The 22,917-nt window shown below is 40.4% G+C and overlaps 1 protein-coding gene across 3 annotated transcripts; it reads right to left on the bottom strand.

The window, feature by feature from the left end:
• Positions 1-2,413: 2,413 nt before the first annotated feature.
• stard3 (StAR related lipid transfer domain containing 3) lies at positions 2,414-18,042 on the bottom strand. Of its 3 annotated transcripts, XM_083977600.1 has the most exons (16): positions 17,944-17,960; positions 17,760-17,860; positions 15,611-15,854; positions 15,450-15,527; positions 14,279-14,356; positions 14,098-14,151; positions 13,691-13,808; positions 13,494-13,595; positions 12,553-12,608; positions 11,742-11,834; positions 10,367-10,429; positions 5,229-5,324; positions 4,371-4,450; positions 4,119-4,223; positions 3,903-3,996; positions 2,414-2,549 (listed from the first exon to the last, which is right to left on the bottom strand). In XM_083977600.1, the coding sequence occupies exons 3-16, from the start codon at positions 15,821-15,823 to the stop codon at positions 2,424-2,426; spliced, it is 1,356 nt and encodes a 451-aa protein (XP_083833726.1). In that variant the 5' UTR covers positions 15,824-15,854; positions 17,760-17,860; positions 17,944-17,960; the 3' UTR covers positions 2,414-2,423. The 3 variants fall into 3 exon arrangements, with proteins under 3 accessions (XP_083833726.1, XP_083833724.1, XP_083833725.1); XM_083977598.1 differs by lacking the exon at positions 17,760-17,860 and having other exon boundaries at positions 17,944-18,042; XM_083977599.1 differs by lacking the exon at positions 17,760-17,860 and having other exon boundaries at positions 15,611-15,908; positions 17,944-18,026.
• Positions 18,043-22,917: the final 4,875 nt, after the last annotated feature.

The raw sequence follows: 22,917 nt of genomic DNA, 5'->3' as shown, positions 1-22,917 counted from the left end.
CACAATCATGTGAGCCGCTCCATCTCTCCTCCTTAGCATTGTGTTTTGCCCCGAGGACAACACACACACATCTCCACATCTCCCAACAACTGGCTCTAATTACCCTCTTGTGTCCAATCCACCATGGCTGTATTGATTCAAGGATTATTTAATTTCATAGATTGTGGTTTTTTTGGGGGGTTCATTTGTGGAAAAAGCGGTCAGATAAAAGTTTTATTTCATCGTTTCATCATGAACAGTTACCACGGCTTTGAGTCTGTGGTTTATTTCTCATCATCGTTTGGGAAAAAGCTGATTTTTCCCCCCCCTGTGACGCTCTGTTACGGTAACGTCCACGACGTGGAGTTTAACTCGAACCTCCAGGAGTCGGTTTAAACTCTGCAGGAGTTCAGTTACGGTCATTTGTGACGGTGAGTCACACATGAGACATAGGCTCAAGTCACACGGTGCCATTGTGTATGACATCAACCCCCCTAACACACACACACACACACACACACCCACCACTGCATCCCCCTCAGGATCCAATGGAAATTATGTGAGCTATGACTCAGCATCATATCATCAAAAAAAAATCCCATTATTATAAAAATTTATCCTCTGTTGTCAGAATTAAAGTAAAAAAAAACTAATAATGTACAGGATGTATCATATATTTTTATTAGACATTAAGACACTGGTTAAGAGTTGATAAAAACCGTTGGTCAGTCAGGATGATTTTTAAATAAACAAGTTTGATGGTGAATTTATAGACAAAATACATTCAAAAACTACAATGAAAGGGAAAAAAAAACTTAGTTTGTGTGTGTAAATAATCTCTTCTGTTGTTGAAGCATCGACTGAACGAAAAGTAAAATAAAAACAAAGCAAAAAAAAAAAAAAAAAAAAGGCTGATGTGTCATGTTATGTGATGTTACTGTGATTTTAAAAAAGGCACCAAATTGTTGATATTGTTCATTTGACATTCCTTCTGTACAGTAAAGATGCTAAAATAATAATAAAAAAGAATCCTTACAAAGTGCCTGGTTAAATCTCAGTGAGTTTGTGTTGTGGATTATTTAATAAATGCCTCAAAGCTGCAGCAGTGTTCAACACTGAGGTGCAGATTCGGAGACAAAACTGAAACCTAAAAAAGCTGAACATGATAGAATTAGATGAGTCAAACACATAATATGATGCTTCATATGTCAGAAATGATAGAAAACCTTCATTCAGTGCCAAGTCTCAAGCCTGAGGGGAAACACTACCAACATCCCATCAGTACAGTCATTACGTTTTTTTTTTTAGTACCACAAGGCCACTTGAGGTTATTGGCATAAATGATTAGTTCAATAAGTGCACAGCTTCCTAATTTATGAGCAGTTTCATCATCTTTAGTTTTTCTTTTTTTAAACCAAAGCTTGTCAATGCATTTGCAAAACGAAGCGACACTAACTCCTGATTTGACGCCTTGGTTTGACCTCCGGCCTGGTTTCAAAGTGCTTACAAAAGCAGTGTTGTAATAATGATAATAATAAAAAAAACCTCAGTAATAGATGCTAATTAATAACATGAGCTGCTTTTCTGCACCCTGACACATGGGATGAGGTCAAACTATGAGACGTTCACTAGGTGGATCAGTGGTGTCTCCCTCTAGTGGCACTTTTTTTTGACAGTGAGTGACTTTTTTTTCTCCCCATCAATCACAGTGAGATTCAGGAAAATAAAAGTGAAAAAACAGCTTTTTAACCCATTTAAAATACATGCTTCCTGCAGATTTTGGCTGTGAAGTGTGGGTTTGTTTAAGGACAGGTGCACCAGAGAAACATTATCGAAGCCAATGCAGTGAAAAGACGACAAGATAAAAAGAAACAAGAAGCAGCAAATCAATAGCGAACAACGTGTGCAGTAAGATAAGGCTGAGGCCGCCATTGCATCAGTTCTTTTGTAACAATAAGGAAGGAAGGATGGACGACACCATCTTCCATCTTTTCATCCGAGTCTTTTTTTGTTGTCGTTTTGTTTGGGTGAAGTCCACCCTGCCACAAGAACCAGGAAACTCATTGCACAGTGAAGGACATGGTGAGATAATTACAGGTCCACCTCCAAGGAAATATGTTTGCGATCACACTTAAAAAAAAAAACTTAGTTGAAATTTAAGAATAAAGAGGAACATCGTCTTCGATCAGCACATTAATCCTCTTCTCATCATGTGCTCATGAAAGATGTGGTCATATGACTCACGTATCCAACGTTTAGAAGTTCATTCTTCTCGGTTTCCAGAGCTCATCCCTTCAGCTCCGACGCATCACGAGGGAACGGCTACGTCCATTATCGGTGTTTGATGTATACATGTATAAAAAACAAACACACAAACGAACAGTAGTGATACCTCCGACCAGCTGTGGCACAGTTTGACGTCTCCGTTCGTCTCTTTGTTTTTTTTAGGCGAGAAGGTGGTGGGAGCGCTGAGACGGCCGCAGGTCGGAGATACGTTGGCGCAAGTGGGACATGAATTCAAACATGGTGGCGGCCAAACTCTGGTGGATGAGGTAGCGAGGCAGGCGGCCCTAAGGAGACACAAGGAGTCAGTGTTAATCTCCATACGGTACAAAGGTAGATGTTTGTATTAAAGCTCCATACAGTATAAAGGTAGATGTTTGTGTTAAAGCTCCATACAGTATAAATGTAGATGTTTTAAAGCTCCATACGGTATAAAGGTAGATGTTTGTGTTAAAGCTCCATACAGTATAAAGGTAGATGTTTGTGTTAAAGCTCCATACAGTATAAAGGTAGATGTTTGTGTTAAAGCTCCATACAGTATAAAGGTAGATGTTTGTGTTAAAGCTCCATACAGTATAAAGGTAGATGTTTGTGTTAAAGCTCCATACAGTATAAAGGTAGATGTTTGTGTTAAAGCTCCATACAGTATAAAGGTAGATGTTTGTATTAAAGCTCCATACGGTATAAAGGTAGATGTTTGTGTTAAAGCTCCATACAGTATAAAGGTAGATGTTTGTGTTAAAGCTCCATACAGTATAAAGGTAGATGTTTGTTTTAAAGCTCCATACAGTATAAAGGTAGATGTTTGTGTTAAAGCTCCATACAGTATAAAGGTAGATGTTTGTATTAAAGCTCCATACGGTATAAAGGTAGATGTTTGTGTTAAAGCTCCATACAGTATAAAGGTAGATGTTTGTGTTAAAGCTCCATACAGTATAAAGGTAGATGTCCATGTGTAGTGTGATTATAAAGCAGCTCTAGGTTCTATATTAATACTGTGAAAGTATCAAAGCCTCAGTCCACAGAGAAATGCACACAACCTGTATTCAGAAACTGAGCCTTAAAACCAGCCGTCAGGACTTCCTGTCAGTTTGTGATGTCACAATGAAGCAGTCACACCAAGCCCCGCCCCCTGAGCTGGACCTACCACCATCCAACACTTTGCAGGATTTGGTTTCTCTGAGTGTTTTATCTGTAATCTGCTCTATTTTTATTGGATTACTCAGAAAACAGTCAGCCAATCAGAAGAGAGGCTCGGAGCCTCCTCTCTTCTGATTGGCTGACACCGACCTGTTGTTACTGGAGCTCCAGAGAGAAGATGAGAGATGGACTTTAGTTCTTATGCATCAAGACTCTAATATTACAATTTTTTTTTCTCATTTTATTTCTTTATCTCATTGTTTTCTGTGATTCATACACTTATTTTGTTAATTATACATTTCTGTTACTAGATTCTAGTATAATTAATAGATAATAGATGGAGCCATCATTATTCTATCCTTATTCCATTTTTGTGCTTCCTGACACTATTTTCTAAATACAGACAATTCACATTTGGCCACTTTTAATAAAAAGAAACTTCCCCTTTACATTGTAATAAATTCACATTAATTGCAGTGTGTGTGGGTGTGTGTTTTCACCTTCAAGTCTGTGTTGAGGATCCAGATGAAGGTGCAGACGGACGGGTTGCTGCTGGATTTGAGGACCACGAACCCTCCTGGACCGTTCTCCCCCCTGAGGTTTAAAAAAGAAAAGAAAGAAAAGAAAAGAAAAGAAAAGAAAAGAAATGAAACTGACACGTCTGAACTTTTATTTAAAGAAATCGACTTCATCTGGAGCTGGAGGCCTGTTCTGACCTGACGTAGCGACCGCTCGGAGGTTTGGCGTCGTGCTCCGTTGCCATGCCAGCAGACAGATAGCAGTCTCGTTTGCGCTCCACCCGTCGAACATTAACGAAGTCCCTGAAGGAAACAAAGCGAGACAATCGATGGGACACCGGAGGAGGAGGAGGAGAAGGAGGAGGAAGTCAGGAAGAGAAAAGATGACAGATAGGGAAAAAAAAAGAAAGAAAGAAACAAGCTCCACATATTGAAGTCTCGCTGTTCTACCTCGCAGACACGACTCCCCCCGCTGCTCCGGCAGAGACGTCATATGACACCAGGGTGTTGTCGTCGACTCTCTGCAGGATCTGAGGAGGCAGGAGACACAGGAGTTAACACTTCGGCACGGCATCGAAACATGTTAAAGGGATAGTTCACCCAAAATTCAAATTTCAATTTCAATCTCATTATTATTATTATTATTGAGAATTTTTTCAGAGTCCTCCGTGCCTTCTCTGAGTTACGGGGGGGGGGGGGGGGGGGGGGGGGGGGGGGGGGGTCCACGCAGCAGTATTTGTCCATATAATGGTTGTGAATGGTGCTCACTTTTCTTCATCCAAAAAGACACACCAAAAAACATCCAAGTACCTCCATACTGCTCGTCTATAATGTCCCTCTTGTATTGAAGCCCCGACATGAGAAATTGTTCTGCCGGTCAGTGCAAATCACGCGAGATTTGCACTGACACAGGAAGAGCAGTGAACTGAGACACTGGGAGCTTCCGCTACAAACAAGCTTGAAATATAGACTTATTTAATTTTTTTCGGAACAATTTCTCTTGTCGGGGCTTCAATACAAGAGGGACATTACAGACGAGCAGTATGGAGGCATTTGGATGTTTTTTGGTGTGTCTTTTTGTTACGAAGACAGTTGGTATCCATTTGCAACCGTTATATGGACATGCACTGCTACGCCGAGACCCCTTGTAACTCAGAGAAGGCACGGAGGACTCTGAAAATTCTCACAGCTCTCATTTGACATGAGGGCGAGTAGATAATGAGTGAAATTTGAATTTTGGGTGAACTATCCCTTTAACGAAATAACAAACACAAAAGACAAAGAAGAAAAAGAAGACGAAGACGGCACCTGGCAGGCAGAGATGGTTTTGTTCCACTGCACCATCTTCTCTGGCTGCAGGATGACTTCCTGATACACCAGCTCAGCAGGACACTGCATAAAGGCCTGAACACAACAACACAATGAGCCAGTTTTTCCAACAAGTGTGTGAGTCTTTGGCATCGTTTCAGAATCAGAGAAAGGCAACAACATGAAGTCTGAGCTATTTTCTCCACTGCCGCTCTTGTTTTCTAGTCTTTTCTCTTTTTTTCTCCCCCCGCTCACATGTTGTCCGGAGGCAGAGGTCAGCGCTGCAGAGTTCAACAAACTAATTTTAGCCTGTAAGAGCCGTTTCAAACGCCACTCTCGAGGTTGTGTGTTTACGATCATTGTCCTGGTGGAGGGGGGGGAAAAAAACAACAACAACCTGATCTTGTCATGTTTTCTCATGAAGGCGTCTTCTGTTCAGAGACAAACTGGACTCCTGGAGAAGTTGTTGTGTGGTGAAGGACGGTCATTCACACCGAGGGTTATACAAACTACAAACCAGTCAGTGGTTCATAAGATCAATGACCAGGTCAATTATTAACCAACTATTTACATTGTGCACTTGTACATACAGTGATTTAGACATGTACTGATACTGATGAGCTTATTAATCCTGAGTTAAACAGTTATAGCTTCATAAATTAAATCCTAATTAGTATCAATTCATATAAATGGAGGAATGCTTTATAAATTATGAATTAAGCATTTAGTTGTTAACACAGTGATACCAACAAAGTTTATTTGCTAACACTTTATAAGTACACACCATTAAGCATTAAATACTGAATTCATCATATATAACACATGAATACTCATTAGTATGTAGTTTATAAACACATTTAAAAATAACCACTAACTGTATTTATAAACTACATATTAATGAGTATTCATGCATTTTAATGAAGAATTCAGTATTTATTAATGCTTAATAGTGTGTACTTATTATAAAGTGTTACCATTTACTCTCTTGTTTTATTTCAATATATAATATTGCATTTTATTGCCTTTTATGTTACTTACAGGGATGCAAACGGGTCAGGACCAAAAAAGAGAGGAATTGTCTGGCGGGCGGGCGGGCGGGCGGCGGGGGGGGGGGGGGGGGGCCTCACCATTAACAATATCACAGAAAAGTCAATTTCCAGTAGTTCAACCCCAACCAAGTATTGAGTGCATATAGATGGACAGTTTTCAGAAGGCCAACATTTCTAGATTAAAAATGCTTTAAAAAAAATAAAAACCATTGCAATATTTCAATTTTGGAGATACTGATTTTTAGGTCTTCACTGAATGTTAGTCATATACTATTAAAATAAACAGAAGAAATAAAGACATGGGATTTAACATCCCATTCAGTGTGTAATGGACATATAGGCCTATATAATGTGTTAGTTTCACTTTAATTGAACACATTCTACATCGCGGAGGCGACGTCTCTCCTTCACCCCTGAAACGGGGCAGAGCTCCGTGGGAGACACCTGCCTGACACAGCAACGGACATGCACGGGGGGAAAACGGCGGCGCCGTCGCACCGAATGCACGCGGATACGCGCCGCTTTGGGTAACGAGCGCGCACGTCGCGTCTACATTGGAGGTGAATAGGAAGGCTGTTACCAGTGTAATCAGAGACAACCATGAATGAGTTGTCGCACACACTGAGGTGAGCAGCAGCAGAGCGGCCGCACCGTGACCGCGGTCCGCTCCAGCTGCCTGGTGTCTCCATTACGCACCACGCGTCTTTTCAGTCACTTGTCCAAGTTCTCCTTCACTGTTTTTTTTCGAGACAACACTCATTCTCTCTCTCTCTTTTACCGGCGGTGTCAGCTGATGTGCACATCTGCAGCAACCCAAACAAATGCACATGTTACTGTTGACTGGCTCTATTCCAGCCACGTCATTGGTTCGGCGCGGTGGAAATCTCATTATCATTGGTTATTTGTATTGTCTGCCAAAACATGGATGAATGAAACCTGTCGACCACGTCTCATATTTCTATCGAGGAAAAGTTATTTCACAATTTATAGACACAACACCGACAAGCACTGAGAGCCGCATGTTGCAGTGACGTTATATAGGCTATAAAAAAAATAATCCGCAAATAATAAGCCGACGAAAAGGTGCAATTTGCCACTTAACTTCTTGTCGATGTATTATTTGCGGGGGCTTTCGGGGGATCTGGTGACGGTGGAGGATCTGGGACTGATTGACTGTGGACCACCACCAGTCTGATCAGGTCCATCACAGCACAGCAGCTGCAGCACTGCCCCGCTGTCACATGACGCATATCAGCGCATCTGTTTACATTAAACCGACATCAGGAGAATAATGAGAATTAGCCTATGATTTAAAAAATATATATTTGTTTCGAATTTTGGCCCCTGGATCATGATTTTTTTGGGCGCATTCTTGGTAAAAAAAAAATCCTCTAAAAAAAAAGACAGTTGGGATGCATAATGTGTCTCATAACAGTATACTGTGCGTCACGTTATCGTCCCCCCCCCCTCTGTACTGAGCTGGCCGGTACTGGGTAGGCTATAGCGTCCTGCTGATCACCGCGCTGAGGCACCGGCCGGTCTGAGCTGCGTTCATGTGCCGACTTTAAAACTCTCCAGTCAGTGACCTGGTGGCGGCTGTTTTGGTCGTCAGCATTTTATCCACGCAGCGACCGTCCACGGCTTAGTGGTGTTTTATTCTAGGGGTCGGTGGTGGCTGTGAGACAGCAGCGGCTCCACGGTGAGAGGGGGGGGGGGGGGCAGCTTCTGCTCACCTGACTCTGTGCAGCTTCTTCATTAAATCCAAACAAACAGTCCGACACAGCGACGCGCTGCTCCTGTTTGACTCTAAAGTCTCTGTAGCTCATCAGCCCGGAACTCGCCGTCATGGATCAGAAGCGACGGCGGCGTTTGGCCTCAGTGTCTCGGACTTCCAGAGCAGCTACAGCAGCGTTGTGACCTCAACCATGGTTGGTGAGAGCAGAAATGTTGTTGTAGGCCTGTGCATATTCTCATTTGTCCAGGTCATAGTATTTCAAAGGAGGTTAAATCGAAAGCAACTGGACTTATACTGAGTCTCCACACCAGTTAGTTGGTCCAGTCCCAGCCTGGTCAGATGCTACATGAACTGATGAAGCCTCATGGATGAGAGGTGAAACGTCTTCCTAGACAAATAACTAAGTCCAGTTGAACCTCCTTTGAAAAAAAAAAAAAAAAAGTTGTTGGCGGGCTCGTGAATTTTTTTTGAAACGAGTGAAAACGAGCGATAAATCGCATTTCTCGCGTATCTCGCGTTTGGTTGCGCGTAAAAGCTCGCGCGAAAAAAAAGCGTTCCTCGTGTTTGTGTGGGAAGCCCCTGTGGGTCTTCCCACCAAACACGATGAAATAGACGAAGACGCGAGGGTCCCGTCGCCATAAAAGAATCGCGTGTATTGCGTCGCAAAAAAAAAAGTCGCGTATACCGCGTCTCGCGCCTAATCGCGTCTCGCGCCTAATCGCGTCTTTGCGTCACGGCCTTTTACACCGCGGACGTAACGAATAAACGGTGACGGTGTGAACGAACAACATAGAACAGGACCAGACGTGCGTTGTTTCCTCTTTTCGCCTACAGCTCCACTCTCCCTTACTTACACTAACTACTGTTATTGTTGAGGCCAGAGAATTGTGGGATTTGTAGTTTTGGACCAATCGCAGGTTGTGCTCTTTCTTTTTTGTGATTTTCCCGGTTCACACATGTCTTTTTTCTTTAGGGGCAAATGCGAGTGAAATGCTCGCCCATGGTGGGCATAAGAAAATTTAAGACCTGTCTAAAATTATTTAAGACTTGAACACAATAATTCAACAAATTTAAGACATTTAAGGCCTAAAAGTGTGTAATGGACATAGCCTATATAATGTGTTAGTTTCACTTTAATTGAACACATTCTACATCGCGGAGGCGACGTCTCTCCTTCACCTCTGAAACGGGGCAGAGCTCCGTGGGAGACACCTGCCTGACACAGTAATGTACGTACCGACTGCACGCGGATACGCGCCGCTTTGGGTAACGAGCGCGCACGTCGCGCGTCAACATTGGAGGTCGGCAGTTACCAGTGTAATCAGAAACCATGAATGAGTTCGCCTCAGTTTCACGTGATTGTCACTGTCAGCCTGTTAGAAAAACATTTTACTGACCCCAGCTGAGACGCTGAGACGCTGAGACACCCCCCCCCCCCCCCCCCCCCCCCCCTCAAAACAAAATCTCTTCGGATCTGAATGATTCACACAAGTCACCTAATTGGTCATGAAAAAAGCGAGTTTCGCTTTTCGGCGCGCTGTTTGCATCCCTGTACTTAATTATTCATGTTCTTTTTACTTCCATTATGTTATTATAGCTTTTAAAAACAGATTTTTATTCAATCTCATCTTCAGCCTTCTTACCTTTTTTTTTACTTTATGAGTCATCTGTAAAGCTCATTAAACTGCACTACACATATAAAGTTTGATTGACTGGTTAATGTAAGGACAGTGACTCTAAATGTCACATTAGTCACATTCACGCAGAAACAGAACATGAGACGAGCTGCGTCTAATCACACAGAGAAAGTTTCCTGGTTGTTTTAGAAAGAAAGAAGGAGGAAGACGAGACTGAAACAGTCTGTAGGTCAGACCGATCAATAACGTTATCAGCACCAACGCCATTCACACACAGCAGATGATGTGTATCTGGGGGATGGATAAAAAAAAAAAACCCTTGAGGTTGCTCTTGTTTATCAATCACAGTAGAAAAAAGAAAAGAAAAGAAACCTCCTCAGGTTACAACAACGACATCAAACATCAGTTACGGAGCATCGTCCGTTAACGAGACTTCACACGTGTTGAATGAACTCTTTGTAACTCGACTCCAGCTCGTCTGAAGCTGCTGCTGCTGTGCGACGGCACCAGGAAGCGACTTTAACGTCTGATTTAACACACATTAGTCCTGATTACTTTGCCCTTTTAGACGCTGTTGTTGCTCTGCAGCGGCGCACACACACACACACACACACCTACCTCAAAGTGAACTTCATTAACTTACAGCAGAGTCCTCACATACAACCTGCTCTTTGACTTGTACGTTAAATAACAGTTCCACTATGAATACTGCTGTACCTTGAGAAGGAAGGTCTTTCCATGGAAGGGGATCTCCAGGGTGTAGACAGAGTCGCCCATTTCCTGACACAAGACAACACAACACACTGTCAGCATCATGATGCTTTCGCTTTTTCACTTCAAGGAAAAACTCATATTAAAAGGGATAGTTCAACATTTTGGCAAATTGGCCCATTGCCATAATCCCTATAGTCTTAGAGTAGGTTCGTTACCTGCCCCTGAAGGCAACACGCATCAGTGGTTTTGCATGAATTTACCTCGAAAACAACTCTGTCTGGTAACGTTGTGTTATTATCTCATAGCGTGGTGAATGTGCAGGTCACAACTTGTCCACCAGAGCGTTGTGGAGTTGTTGGATTGTGTATTTGATGAGTTTGTTGAGAGAAACCAAGAAATCCCATTAGCCTCCGTAGCGTAGCTCTGAGCAGCTCACGGCTCTGCTCCGCCGTTCTAAAAACAGCTTGCACCGACAAATAAAGTTAACGAACCTACTGCTATGACTATAGGGATTATGGCAATTTGCCAAAATGTTGAACTATCCTTTTAAAAGACCTCATATCCTCAAAAAACCAAAACCGAAACCAAAGTCAGATTTTCATATAAACAGGTGTAGAGTCGATGTGCTTCAAGACAGACTGGAGTGAATAATGTGGTACAGTGAGATGGTTAATGAGGTTTCAGTGGGTGTTGTGGGGATGCTCTAATCAATTTTTTTGTTGCTGCCAAATCCAATATTGATCAGCCAAGAGTAAGATCATGTTTTTTCTTTTGTTGGTGTTTTGTCACAGCAGCTGCAGGAGGTCCGAGCTGCAGAGACCTCCAACAGTCGCCAGTGAAGCCTAATAAAAAAAAGAACCACAAAAATTTGCCTGAACTCAATCAACATTTTTTTCCCTACTTTGGTCAAGAGAGCAGCACAAACAGCTTCTAAAGACGGTTTTGGAGGAATCTACATTTTTTAAATTCAAGAAATTCATTAAACAGTTAAACAATTAAACAGTGAGGGAAAAACAACTTGAGGGTTATCTTGTAGTCTGCTGCTCTTTACGCTATTTCTCTCTCATTCATAGTATTTTGTGCAACTGATCAACTTCAGACTTGTGTGTGTGAGACTGACGATGACAGCTGGAGTGTGTGTGTGTGTGTGTGTGTGTCTGGTGTAAATGCATGAAGGGATCAGAATGTGATTGGACCGGAGTCAGATGTTATAGATGCAGAGACCAGTGGATCAGATGTCTCTGCCTCGATACACATCACATGTTATTAATGGGCTCAAACTGAACCGGTGAAACGTCCTTGAACCTTCATCCCAGACCAACCTGGGCTTCTTTTTCTTTTTCTTTTCTCTTTTGGATGAGACAAATCTTGCACTTACATTGTTTTTCTCAAACTTCCAGTTGTCCTCCTGGGCCAAGATCTGCTCCACCACAGACATGGCCTCCCGCCCCTGTCTGACAAACTCCTTCTCCTGCAGCGAGAGAAAAGAGCAATATAAGAATCATCAATAACACTGGATACCTTGAGCATACAAATCATTATTCTTAAAAAAAAGGCACATACTCTGAAGTTCACCTTCTGATCTGGTTAAACACAAGACTGCAGAGATCTTGTACATAGCAAGATATAATCTACTACAGGGCGATGTACAATCTATGTTCATGGAAAGGTAGGGTGGGTGTTATTTAATTTTAAGATAATTAACATCAGAACAACTCTAAACATAAGTGCATAACAGTCTGTGGGGTGAAACTGTGGAAGGGTCTGGAGAAAAATTAAAAAAAAAAAAAATGTGGATGAGGATTAAGTAAATTGGAGCGTGGAATGTTATTTTGACTGTGTACGGATAAATAGTTATAAAACTAAGAGAGACTCTGTAGACTTTGTTTGCATTTGGTTTATTCTGTTTGCCTGTAAATATGCAACGATGGAGTGATGAATAAAGGGTGGGAATTGAAAAGCTCGGCTTCCTCATGCTCCTTTTTCGAGCATAAGTTGTTTATTGATTTGAATACTGGTTTAGTTTGTACTTCGGAACCCTATAACACATGCTATTTATTTTATACGTCTTTTCTTTTTTTTTTAATATGTTCGAAAAGAAGATTATTTTTTTAAAAAGCAGGTTAAGAAGAGCCGGTCTAACAGCTCAGTGTAAAAAAAAAAAAGACTTTTGAAGGTGAAGCAGCTACCTGAGCTGTGACGGCTCTGCGCCCGAGACCCTCCTCATCCAGATCCTCCTCAGAACCTGCAGACACAGGTTTAGAGTCACAGCTCAGTTTATACAGACACGTGACACAATTAGGACACCCTGTGAAAGTCTGTGTGTTTTTGGACACATTTGGAAATAAATACGTCCTCAGCGCAAAGTAGAGAGGAGAGAGAAAGTGGATTATAGGTCTGTTTGTAAAAGGGGCTTCTCTGACAGTCATGTATTTCCCCCAGAAACGTCTCTTATTGCACGGTGGAGCGTCAATTTATTTTATTTTATTTTCCAAAATTGCCCTGATATCCAGCAAATCACAGAGCAACTCTCCAATCACCATTACACAATTTGATCACTAATCATCCCAGGTCTAGTCTCAACCCCCTCAAAGTCTTGTTCCAGACTACAACACTACACTAATGGGAGGTGTGCAAGGAAGAAACCTTTGCAAGAAACCTGAAGGCCAGACTGAGGTTTGCCAGAGAGAACGTAGACGAAGACCAGGACTTCTGGTTCAATGTTCTTTGGACAGATGAGTCTAAAACTGACCTGCCTCAGCCTGAGGCAGCTGGCTCTCACTGGTAGTCTCTGTCGAGGAGAGTTGAGGGTTCAGGCTCAGCCTTCAGATGTATCCTGTGATTTTTGCTATTTTATGATAATAATCAGAATGTGTGATTGGAGACGCTAAAGAGTTTTCTGTGATTTTTGCTATTTTAATGATATTATGATTAGAGGAAGTATTTTGCTTAGTGTAACCTGTGAAAATGTATTAAGAGACATGATGAACTGATGGAATAGTTGCTGTAATTATTTGGACACCAGAACAAAAGGACGTGTTTGGACTGAACCAAACAGGGTGTCACATGACTGGAGAGTTCAAATGAGAAAATAGATTAAAAAGAATAAAACCCTATAGTCAGACTTTACCTGCGAGCGATTCAGGTGGAGAGTAGAACTGTCCGTCTGAGACGGCGCGGGGGTAAATCATGGGGGCGCGTTCACAGGCTGCGTTCACCATCGCTACGTAGGCTGAAGGGAAAAGAGGGAAAAGTGTTTAAAAAAACCCAAAGTAAGACAGAGAGAGAAACTGATTCCTGTGGAGTTGTCTGTCGTCTTCCTCTCACCTCTCTCATCCTCCGCCTCCTGCGTGAGCACCTTGAAGTCCAGGAACCAGGTCTCCAGCCAGGCCACCACGAAGGAGGTGATGGGCAGCACATACCAGAAGGCATTCTTGGACAGGAGCTGCGTGAGAAACAAACACATGTTTTTAAAATTGACGATCACTGTTTTTTTTTGCTGAATGACTCATAATAAACTCAACTAATAAACGAGGGAGGGAAAATCCACATTGCGCCATCTTTGACTCTCTGTGGCATAAAACAGTAAAACCATCAAACCTTTTTTATCACGGGGCAAGTACATTACTGACATTAAAGAAGAAGTGAAAAAGCTGAAGTGGTTGTAACAACGTCTGCCTGCACCACAAATAAAACTCACACATTCACACACAAGTGTTAAAAGTGTCACTCACATCTGATAGGATAACCTTGACGACGAGGAAGACAGTGGTCACCAGAGTGGTTATCTGTGGAGGAGAGAAGAAGATTTGAGTTTCTGCTATTGTGCAGGTCTGGTAATGAAAATATGAGATTTTTTTTTGCAGTATTTCGTCATCAGTGTGTGTTTGTAAGTGTGTGTGTGAGGTCACTTACCGCTATAACCCACCAATGCTTTAACCTAAAAGCAGCATAACCCACTTGTAGACACAGGAAACGAAACAGGGCGAGGAGCTGAGATAAGGAGGAAGAAGCAGGAGAAAAAAAAACAGGAGTTCGGAGTTTTTATGTCGTCACATGATCCAAACGTATTGACTTTGCAAAAAAAAAATCCCTCTTGTGTCAATAAATGCAGACATGTGACCATTACTATGATTTTCATAGATTATTTTCAAGCAGCATACACTAAAAGAATGTTGTCTCTTGCAAGTAATATCTCATCTGATCCCTCTCATGTGTTATTCGAGGAATATCAGCTTCTGCCATCAAACAGAAGGTTTAGAGGCGGGACTAGATAAGCTTTTGCTTCTCCCGCTTTCCCTTTCGGCCATGTGTATTGTATTACTCGAACTAAGATGAAGTGTGATGATGATGATTTAAATTGACATGCCCGAAATAAACAAATTGATTGATTGATTGATTGATCCACAAGCTCGACTGAACAGGCTGAGGAACTCTTTTGTCCCTCAGTCTGTCAAACTGTTAAATCAGAGTTTGGTCTCTAAGTAGTTAGTTAGTTAGTTAGTTTAAGTTTATTTCGGACATGTTAAAAGAAATAAAACATAATACAGAAATGGACAGACATAACATATAAAAACTTTGCAAAAACAACATATGAACAACAACACCAAAAAAAAAAAATATATATATATATATATATATATATAATAAAAAAAGTAAAAGAAAATAATTGAAAATAAAGGTAATTTGATTTTTTTTTTTTTAGTAGACCCTTGGGTTCATGTACCGACTGAGCACTGGGTGTTGCACCAAAGACACATTGTAATGTTGGATTTATGTTGTGAATGGAGTTAGGAGGTAGTTTGTGATTTTCTTTCAATGTGACGTTTGAGGGTAACATTTATGCTTTCTGTAAATGTATGCTTTTGGTATTTTGTTATTATTTGTGTGAAACTTTGGACGATATGGGACGCGAGACAAATTTCAGAGTGATCTGACAATAAAGTGTAATCTTATCTTATCTTATGAATCAGGCAGGATGAAACTGAGTGAAACTGAATGTGGTAAGGAGGACGCATGAACAATAATGTCATTATTCTTACACTAAAACACAACACAACAAGACTTGGACGCGAACCCCACTTACAAAGACATCAAAGAAGGAAGTCCTGAACTTGTATCGGATGACTTCGTTTTCCAAACTTTCCCAGATCGTGCTGGAAATCTGCAGGAGAGAACAGACAACAGAGTCAAACTGAGTCTAAACTAAAATAAAAACGCACAAACACACAAAATGCACACACTCACGTTCAGCTCAATGATCCACAGCAGCGAGATGAAGAGCAGGTCGAAGGTCACGAAGAGACAGAAGGTGCGGCGGACGTCGGAGATGACCCGGCGCTCCGCAGGCGGGACGAACAGGTACGGGGAGGGGAGGGACAGCGACGTGGAGTAGGACGCGTTCAAGGAGGCGATGGCGGGGAGGCTGCCCGCGAGCTCCCCATAGTCTCCACCCGGCATTCCTGCAGTGAGACAGGAAAACTCCCCCCCGCTGCAACGAGGGAGGTGGAGACGGTCGGTTATATTTAGTAACACTGTCTCTTCTCTGTGGAGAATACAAGAAAAAAAAGAAAAGAAAAGCAAAATGCTCATAACATTAATTAATTAATTTATTTATTTAACAGGGACAATGCACGTTAATAACATCTGCTCTTTTCTCTTTTTAAAGGAAAGGAGAAAGGAAAAAGCCCAACGTAAATGTACCGGAGTTAGCAAATAGCTGATTTTCACCCACTGTCCTCTGGCAGTTTACATAGAAAAAATGTCAATACAATTACACAAGACACAGGTAAACAAGACATACATAACAAACACAAAGACAAAGAGGAAGAATAAAGTGCTATAGTGGCAATGCTTTACACTGTAAAGTACATTAAGTGCAGTAAATCTGATAAAATTCAAATTGAGTGCAATCTTGACTGCTTTTCAGGCAGTTCTTTAAATGTGTTTTGAAAGTGGTGTATGTATGGCATTCACGTATTGTTAGTGGTGAACGGTCCAAATGTGCCTTTGACTGACTAAAAGTGGTGCGTCTTAATGGTATTGCACAATCCGCTCTTGTGGTAGCCCTCGTAGAGCGGTTAAAGTTAACATTAAAGTTGTTAAAGGTTAATTAGAGGAGTTTTAATTGGAAAAACAAAAAGCAGGGTGGAGCCATCTGAAGCTAAAGCATCAGTCCTGTCCTATGACATCATCATTAAGTGATAACAATCACATGACGACACGCATGTATGACTCAAGTTTGCAGCTATGTTGATAAACTCACAGTGAAACTCACACTGGTCTGTTCAAGTTCAAGTTTCCACAGCAGCAAACACATTAACATCCTTCACTTCTCTCTCTCTCTGCTCAGTCTCATGACTTCCACACCACAGGCCTTTTCATCAGCTCCAACAACATCCACAAGTACATGTGATCTATTTGTTATAATTCAGATGGTGATAGTCTATAGTAAAAAAAAAAAAATGTGTGTGTGTGGTTAAAAACAACAACAATCAGTCATCTGCGTTAATATATTTCACATATTAAGCCTGTAAATTGTCATAATGAACTAGTCTTTTATGTGTTTTTGTTAATCCAGATATTCTACACTTTTATTTATTTGCTCGTATCCTCTTATTTTGTGTTTTATAATAATCTCACAATGTTTTCTCCCTGTGAATCCCTTTGATAAAGATTTGTTGTTTTTGAATACTATCATAAAATAAATTGGGACGGTATATATACACATATATAAACACACAAACCAATATCTCTCCTAACTACACATAGATTATTGTGTATCATCTGTGTTAATAAAGTGAGTATTAGAAATACATATTAGTTTTGCCAAGTGTGTGGACATGTGGCCTGTGAGAATCAGGTTTGAATCTCAGTAATATTGAACTTTAAGTACATTTTAGTGGTGAGTGAGTTATTGCAGGATTCTTGCACAATAACATCAGACCCTTGGCAGACAAGCAAAAACAACAGCAACTTCTGACTATTGACTCACAACCAGACAACCACAGAGTTTCACTTGTAGTATCTTGAAAACTATTCACAGACAAACAACTTATTGGTGTCAGCAGGCATTGCGAGTCACCCTGGGTTTCGTAAACTACATTCATTTCAGGGTTTAAAGTTCATTTCAATTAGTTTCAGACCATCACATCCTGTCATTTCTGCTCATAAACAACAATGTGGAGGTTTTCTCTCAGCTAGCAGGCTAACTAACTTAGCGGCATTGACAAGACACACAAAACACAGTGACAGTATAATAATAAACAGCAGAGCCGCTGCTGCTGCTTCACTGTTTGTGGTGGTTAACACGAAGTAACCAAACACAAATGACACATAAGGCGCAGACGGAGAACTATTAGTGAGCTAGCACAGTTAGCTTCGCCGGCTAACTTACCTTCGTCTCTGTGCAAGTTAGTTTCACTGGCTAACCGTTAACACCGTGAGAAAATGAGGCACAAGCGTCATGTTTCAGGTGGACAGTCACGAGAAGTTACGCTTAACAAAGCAAGGAAACATAATTAAATTATGACACACACACAAAAAAAAACAACAACCCAAAATTAAAGCATGTAACTCACTTGATTTATCGCAACATCATCCGACAGCCAGGAAGTCTTCCGGTTCGGACCGATCAAAGAAGATGCGACGGCGGCGAGATGAGTCCCTGCTGCTCTTCAGCACGGCGAGAACCATCACGTGACCGGTGGCCGCGGCCCCCAGCGGCCACAGCGTGGAACTACACCCAGGTCCCATTTAAAAAAAAAGAGGGAAAGGAAACTTTTATACAAAGAGTTTGTGATAATATATATGAGCACGAAAACAAACTGTCCGCGTAAATGTAAATTCACAGGTATAAAACCAAGCGGTATAAAAGTTCAAAATGTCTTTATTGTCAACATACCACGGAAAGAATAGGATAAAGCCTACAAACGAAATATAAGTGCAAAAGGGAATGAATCTAACAGTAAAACACAGTGGCACCCACACACACATCCACTCAGTAGCCACACATCCCACACACAAGATTATGTAAAAAAAAAAGAAAGAAAAGAAATAAAAGTAAAGACATACATAGTGCATCGACTACTGTAGCAGTATAGCCTAAATAAATTCTATTCTATTCTATTCTATTCTATATTATATTATATTACAGGCCTATTATATTAACAACATTACATCCTTCTAAAAAACGAAAAGCAATTGAGCAATTTGTTGTTTATTATAGGCTATTGAACCATATACGTTCCAGTTTTGTTAATATAACCTACTGTCTTTTTACAGTGTATGTTGATTAATGAAAAGAAAAGTTGTATTGTAATTTGTAAAACATGTCAGACTACTGACAATCAATAGTTTTAAAAATTATCTCTAGGTGGACACCGCCCCCTGGTGTCCAGAGTTTGTAACATTCAAAATAAAAGCATTGATTCGTAATTAGTAATTAGTGAATAAAGGATATAGCCTTATTGTTTTATTTTTTACATAGATTAAACAAAGGTGAGTTGTTAGTTACAACATTTCAAAAATATTTTTCCTGCTCTGTTGTTATGTTTTTAGCTATTCAATATTCAATGAAGTAGCAAATGAATGAATGAATTAGATGTTTGGCTCCTGTTATGTGGTGTTGATTAATAGTTTTTAATTAGATCATGATCATCAATTAGATCATCGTTACATCATGATGCATTTGAACAAATCTCTGCCAAAATCAGTGTTGGGAACGTTACTTTTAAAAAGTAATTAGTTATAGTTACTAATTACTTCTCCCAAAAAGTAACTGAGTTAGTAACTCCACTACTTCACTATAATAGTAACTAGTTACCAGGGAAAGTAACTATTGCGTTACTTTTTCTTTCTTTTTTTTAAGTTTAAATATGTCGAAGAATTTGGATTTTTTTTCTCTCATTTTTAAATTGTATTTTATTGTTTTCATATATTTCACTGATCGCAATTATGGAATGCGAGTGTGTGTTTTATTGAAAGCGAGGCTGGTGTGCCTATGAAAATAGGTTACAGTGGGTTTTTTAAGTGCTGTGGCTACAAGCAAATCTCATATTGTCTCTGTACAAAGACAACAAAGACCTTTTTAAATGTGAAAACAGCGGAGACCTATTCAAGATTTGCGTTTAATAACAGGCGAAACATCGAAATTAATTTATTCATGGCCACATTAAGTGAAATTATTAACTTTACCGATTATCCATCTGATTATCTGTCCTGCTGCGAGCGCACAACAGGGTATCTGCGGATCCTTAAAAAGTCTTAAATTCATGTATCTAAAATTAAGGCCTTAAAAAGTATTAAATTTATTAGAAAATTCTAAGATGGTCTTAAATATATAATACACAGCATCATAAAATATGTATGCACTTAAACTTTTATATGAAATAACAGGGTATGCGCGCGGGGTCTTAAAAAGTCTAAAATGTGAAAATCTAAATTTTAGGTCTTAAAATGTCTTAAATTTGTTGAATTATTGTGTTCAAGTCTTAATAATTTTAGACAGGTCTTACATTTTCTTATGCCCACCATGGGCGAGCATTTCACTCGCATTTGCCCCTAAAAAAAAAAAACATGTGTGAACCTGAAAAATCACAAAAAGAAAGAGCACACGATTGGTCAAAAACTACAAATCCCACAATTATCTGGCCTCAACAATAACAGTAGTTAGTGTAAGTAAGGGAGAGTGGAGCTGTCGGTGAAAAGAGGAAACAACGCCACGTCTGGTCCTGTTCTATGTTGTTCGTTCACACCGTCACCGTTTATTCGTTACGTCCGCGGTGTAAAAGGCCGTGACGCAAAGACGCGATTAGGCGCGAGACGCGATTAGGCGCGAGACGCGGTATACGCGACTTTTTTTTTTTTGCGACGCTACACGCGATTCTTTTATGGCGACGGGACCTTCGCGTCTTCGTCCTTTTCATCGTGTTTGGTGGGAAGACCCGCAAGGGGCTTCCCACCAAACACGAGGAACGCTTTTTATTCGCTCGAGTTTATACGCGCGACCAAACGCGAGATACGCGAGAAATGCGATTTATCGCTCGTTTTGACTTTGTGTAATTTCGCGTCTTCACGAGCCCGCCCATTTTCACTACAACAACAACATTTCTGCTCTCACCAACCATGGTTGAGGTCACAACGCTGCTGTAGCTGCTCTGGAAGAGTTCCAGCTGATGAGCTACAGAGACTTTAGAGTCAAAGATTTTTGGATTTAATGAAGAAGCTGCACAGAGTCAGGTGAGCAGAAGCTCAGGACAAACACTTCGCTCCGGGACATAATGTAGCTACACCTCACATGTTCTTGTCTTTTACCTCAGGGAGATTAAAGTAGTGTCTGTTTCCACTTTCCCTCCGGTCTCGGCAGCTTCCCTCTGCTAGTCTGTGTGTGTGAGGCTAAACTGCGTGCGTGTGTGGTTTGTGTACAAACTGAACACTGCCTCTGATTGGCTTAGCATGAAACCTTACTCTGCCTCAACCAATCATCATCACTTATGCGGTTGTCTCGTCCCTCCCTCCTCCCCCCTCCCCTCACCAAAGGAGAGGAGGAAAAAACAACAACAGTTTAGCAGCTTCTGTGTCTGAGATGAGCCAAGTCGGAGGACAACGGCTTCAAAGTAGTTTGTAACGCGCCTCATTTAATTGTCGGTAACGGTAACGGCGTTGTAACGGTGGAAATAGTAATTAGTTAGATTACTCGTTACTGAAAAAGATAACGCCGTTAGTAACGCCGTTTATTTTAACGCCGTTATTCCCATCACTGGCCAAAATGCACCATGTGTCAACTTTTCTAAATAACATGAAATTTCACTTGTGGCTTGTAACAACATAAATGATGATGAACAGATTAGCTCTCTCTCTCTTAAACACACACACACAGAGACAGACAGAAAACACACAATAAAGCACGGATCAGGTTGAAGGAGAAAAAGGAAAATCTGTTTATTTTGATATCATATTGTTGCTCACTTTAAAACAACCACATCACATAGGAGAGAAACAAGAGAATGGAAAATAAAAGAGAGGAATTTAAAATAAAAGAACAGAATAAGCAGTTAAGAGTTCATACAATGTCTTCCCATGGTTGCTTTCTTCTGACCTGGGAGGAGGAGGAGGAGGAGGAGGAGGGGGAGGAGAGGAAGGGGTGAGGAGGAGGAGGTGTTTCACCCAGTCATCCAGCAGTTTGGACAGGTCAGAAGTCAGAGGTTAAAAAACAAACCAACAAAAAAAGTTTCATACAGTTTTTTTTCTTCTTTTATATACAAACATGAAGATTAATTCATCCTGTGGCACAGCTGGAAAACGTCATATAATCAGAGCCTGTTTGAGTTTGTGTTTTTGTTTTTTTACAACTGGAAGTTAAATTATAGATGCTGAGTATAAACATTATTTCTCTTCAACTGAGTGAATATGTGGTAAAAAGAGAGCGCAGAGCCTGGTTTTAATGATGCTACACTCAGGCCTGTATGTGTGTATTTGTGTCAGTATAGAAACAGGACGAAGCTGAGCCGTCACTCACACACCAACGTCAGATTATAGAAAAATAGCTCTGACACACAAATCATGAGCGGACGATTAAAAAGACGACGATAGAAAAGTGTTAACATACAAAAGGAAACCTGCAATAATAATAATAATCCCATATGAGTCAACACTATTGGAAAAAAAAGAAGATTTCAAATTATATATAGGCTATTTTTTTTATTCTAGTTTTTTTTTTTTTCTGTTTTTGTTTTTTTTATATATATTTTTCTAACGGTGTCAGTTCACAATGAGTCGACGCGCGAGGCCTGGAGGAGGACGGGGCGGGGACGTGTGTTTCAAAACAAATCAGAGGTAGCTTTAAATTTATTTATTTCTAAAAGTATAATGCTCAAAAATAAAAAGTATGGTATGAAATAACAAACACACACTTGCTCATAAGTCTATCACAATTATAGACAAACGTTTTGGTGCTTATTATTATCATTAGGTCAGAAATAAAGTGGTACTCCAGCACAGATCTCTTTAATGCTTTTTAATATACAAGAACAAGAGTGAATTTATTATTATTTTAGTTAAATATATTTATTTTTTAATGATCACTGTTGGAATCAGTTGTAAATTAATTAGTCATAATGCATGAAGTGATTGAACAGAGGTCTGATTGAACAGTAAACAGTGAAGATAGATGACACAGAGAAAAGATGAGATTTAAAAACAGTACAGGTGGATTTTCATGTTACACAAAGAGCTTAAAATTAAATGAATGAAAATGTATTTGATAACTCTAAAAGACTTCAGATCATAAATAGCATCAAAAAAGTAAGTAGGATTTATAATTTCATTTAAAAACATCCAGGTGTTATAATTCAAAAAGTAGTTTTTGGCTGGAGTCTCACTTTAACTCTTGTCGTTCCTACTTCCTACCACTAGATGGCAGTATAGATATATAGATATATATACGCACATTGATTCAAAACGGGCTGAAACAGTGAATTTGTGGGCACGTGCACCACTATTCATCAAATAGACCTTCAAAGTGCTTATGAAACGGTCCAATCAGAGCCGTCAGC

This window comes from Trachurus trachurus (assembly GCF_905171665.1).
Source record: "Trachurus trachurus genome assembly, chromosome: 8".
In the NCBI taxonomy this organism is placed as follows: Eukaryota; Metazoa; Chordata; class Actinopteri; order Carangiformes; family Carangidae; genus Trachurus; species Trachurus trachurus.
The sequence above is the reverse complement of the archived record's forward strand: the minus strand, read 5'-3'. Positions and strand labels throughout refer to the sequence as shown.